Source organism: Mus pahari, chromosome 8 (assembly GCF_900095145.1).
Source record: "Mus pahari chromosome 8, PAHARI_EIJ_v1.1, whole genome shotgun sequence".
In the NCBI taxonomy this organism is placed as follows: Eukaryota; Metazoa; Chordata; class Mammalia; order Rodentia; family Muridae; genus Mus; species Mus pahari.
The window spans coordinates 91,366,527-91,369,461 of NC_034597.1; the positions used below are offsets into that span (position 1 = coordinate 91,366,527).

Below are 2,935 nucleotides of genomic sequence, written 5' to 3' on the forward strand. Positions count from 1 at the left end.
CTTTCGGATCTGTCACTGCAGCGTCAAACAAATGCAGGAAAGAAAGAGCTGTTGTTCCGGTTTTCAGAACAGCCCAGCAGCCCACACTTGCTGGCCTTGCAGAAAACAGCAATTTAAAAATACTACTGCCAATAATAATAATAAGAGATCTTAAGTCTAAGTAATTAAAAATCAAACTTATTTTTGCTTTAAGTAAATAGGCTATAAGTGAGGAAATAGAATCAACAAGAAAAATAAATGTTCAAATCACTAAAAACTCTGCTAGGACCTCTTTGGTTAGGTTGTACAAGTATTAGCAACTAAGTTTAGGACTCAAAATAGCTCGATAGATCTCCAGCTGAAGATGGTTCTTTTACTAATCTTGATAAATCTAAGTTTACACGTACTGTTTCATATTTTTTTAAAATGTGCACATACTCAGATGGATTATACAAACTTCCAACTTTCAAATAATAAATGAGTATGTCCCCTCCTCCCCCCCCCCCGCCCTTCCTCCCCTCTCTCCTCCCTCCCCAACCCTCCCACAGTCCTAGACCTAAGTAAGGGCTGACTGTCCCTACTAACCACCCTGCGTTACCCAGTCACTGCCAGGTGACTTCTTGCAGCGCTGCCTCCCGCTCCCTGCCTGCTCCTAGCCTAGAAGTACTGCCTTAACCAACAAAACCTAAAGCTCAGGCAAACAGCTGAAGAGAAAGGGCGCCTCCGCAGGCAGGAGGATTGCTTTCTACAATTTTAAGCCACAGGAGATCTATTGTGTGGGGGTAAATAGAACTCTCCCTTGTTGCCAGTACTAGAATTTACTTCTATCTGTAACTTTAAAAAACAAACAAACAAAAAATCACTTTATTTACAGTCTCTGAACTGCGTCCATGGGGTCTTAATTCCAGCATACGGCCTTCCATTCAATTGTCTAAAACTATCTTTCTAATGAGGGTCAAATCTGTAACAGCCTTTTAAAGCACTGTCTCCACACAGCGCTCTCAGTTCTGATCTCTGAAACCACTATGGAGTCAAAGGGTTTAAAATTTCAAGGACTCTTCCGCACTGCACGCTGGACACCGGGCAATCGGGTTCTGATCAATTCAGTCATTCCCAGGTACTTGGTGACTGTCCCACTAGATCACGACAATCTGGGGGAAGGGTGGTTGGAGGCCAGGAGCAGAGGAAGCATGAGTGAAGGGCTACATCAGAACACTCTCTCGGTTAGTGGGGTACAAAGAAGACGAAGATGCCCAGAGGATTTGTGGCTGCAGATTCTCAAGTGGGGTGCAGACGGGTCTGGGTGAGCTACTGGGGGATCTGGGGGTGGGGGCAGAAGGAATCGGGGAAACAGGGAGGAAGCGAGGGCATCTATAATCCTGTCCCCCGCGGGGAGGAAGGGAAGTGGGCGCCGGAGTGGCGAGGGGCGGGCGTGGGGAGCTCACTCCCTGCAGAAGACGTACTCGGTGTAGCTGGTCCAGATCTTGTCCTCGCTCTGGTCGGTACTGCTAGCAAAGGCGCAGGTACCCGTGGAGCTGCACGCCACCATGTGGAAGCCCGATTCGGACAGCTTGTCGAAGGCCTGCTCTAGGAAGTTGAACTTGAGGTAATAGCGCGAGGTGTACCGCTCCGGAGGCCGGTCGGGGTCCCGGCTCTCATTCAGGGTGTCCCCAAACACCTCCTTGGCCAGCGACGTCTTGCCGCACACGGTGATGCGCGCCACCCGCCGGAACTTGGCGTCCGCCTGAGCGTCGCGCCCGATGGTGTAGGAGCCACGGTAGCCGATGGTGATGTACCCGGAGCGCCGGCTGCCGTCCAAAGACTGGGACGGCGTGAGCAGGGGCCCCGCCGCGCCCCCGGACGGGCTGCGACTAGCCAGCTCCAGCGTGGGCGACGGCGCCCCGGCCGAGGCGCCCTCCTGCGGCTCGGGCTCAGCGTAGCCCAGCGGCAGCAGCTCGTCGCCCAGAGAGCCCTCCTTGAGCACCCCGCGACGCGAGTGCGGCGGCGGTGGCCCCGGGCCGGGTTGCTGGGGCGCCCCGAGGCGACGCACGAGCTCCGGCAGCTCGAAGTACTCGGCCTCGCGCTGCAGCCGGCTGCGCTCCGGGAAGTAATCGGGCAGCACGAGCTGCAAGTCCCGCAGGTAATCCAGGATGTAACGGAAGAGGAAGCCGTCCCGATCCAGAAAGAAGCGGCCTTTGCTGTCCCGGGCCAGCTCCTGCGGCTGCTGTTGCGTGAACATACGCCAGAGCAGCGAGTCGGGCACGGACACCACGGTGCAGCGCCGGGTCACATACACCTGCCCTCCCACGTTCAGCTCCACGATGTCCGGGAAGAGCGGCGGCTCCGCCGAGGACGACGACGAGCCGCTGCCACCTCCGCCTCCGCCCCCGTTGGGTAATCCTCGGGTGCTGTCCGCCAGAGCCATGGCCAAAAAGAGGTGGCCCGGATGGGCCAAGTGGCAGGGAGCGGGGTCGCGATCGGAAGCCGCAGCGGCTCTTAACCGGGGTGCCCTGCGCTCAGGCGGCTGCTGTCCACCGAGAGCAGCGCGGTGCGAGCGCGCAGCAGTGCGCCCACGAGAGCCCCGGTGCGCTGCGCCCGCCTCGCCCGCGCGCTCCAGGCGAGTGGCGGGTCGCGGCCCGCGCGCCGCTTAAGTAGAGCCGCCCGCTCGGGCGGCGCGGCGCGCAGGAGGCGTGGGCGGCTGCGGAGCCGCTGAGCTCGCTCCCGGGGCGGGGAGGGCTGGGGCGGGGTGGGGGTGGGGGAGGAGCGGGGAATGCATTTGCATGCTAAACGCTGACGCGGCTCCGGGCTGCAGGCTCCACCCTGACCCGCGCGCTCCGGGGGACGACCCGACTGTCACCGCCCGCCCTCCCGCCTACCCACCCTCTGGGGCTCAGCTCCTCTTCCTCTTCCGCAGTGGGTCAGAGCCTCCAGGCGCTTCCCCAGGAGGCTGTTCAGT

The 2,935-nt window shown here is 58.8% G+C and overlaps 1 protein-coding gene across 1 annotated transcript; it reads right to left on the minus strand.

The window, feature by feature from the left end:
• Positions 1-534: 534 nt before the first annotated feature.
• Positions 535-2,662, minus strand: Kctd12 (potassium channel tetramerization domain containing 12). The gene has a single exon (XM_021203444.2). It carries the CDS (start codon positions 2,402-2,404, stop codon positions 1,421-1,423), a length of 984 nt encoding a protein of 327 aa, XP_021059103.1. The 5' UTR covers positions 2,405-2,662; the 3' UTR covers positions 535-1,420.
• Positions 2,663-2,935: the final 273 nt, after the last annotated feature.

What these genes read in the sequence shown, in the direction of transcription:
- Kctd12 (XM_021203444.2), bottom strand. Translation starts at nt 2,404, where the DNA reads ATGGCTCTGGCGGACAGCACCCGAGGATTACCCAACGGGGGCGGAGGC.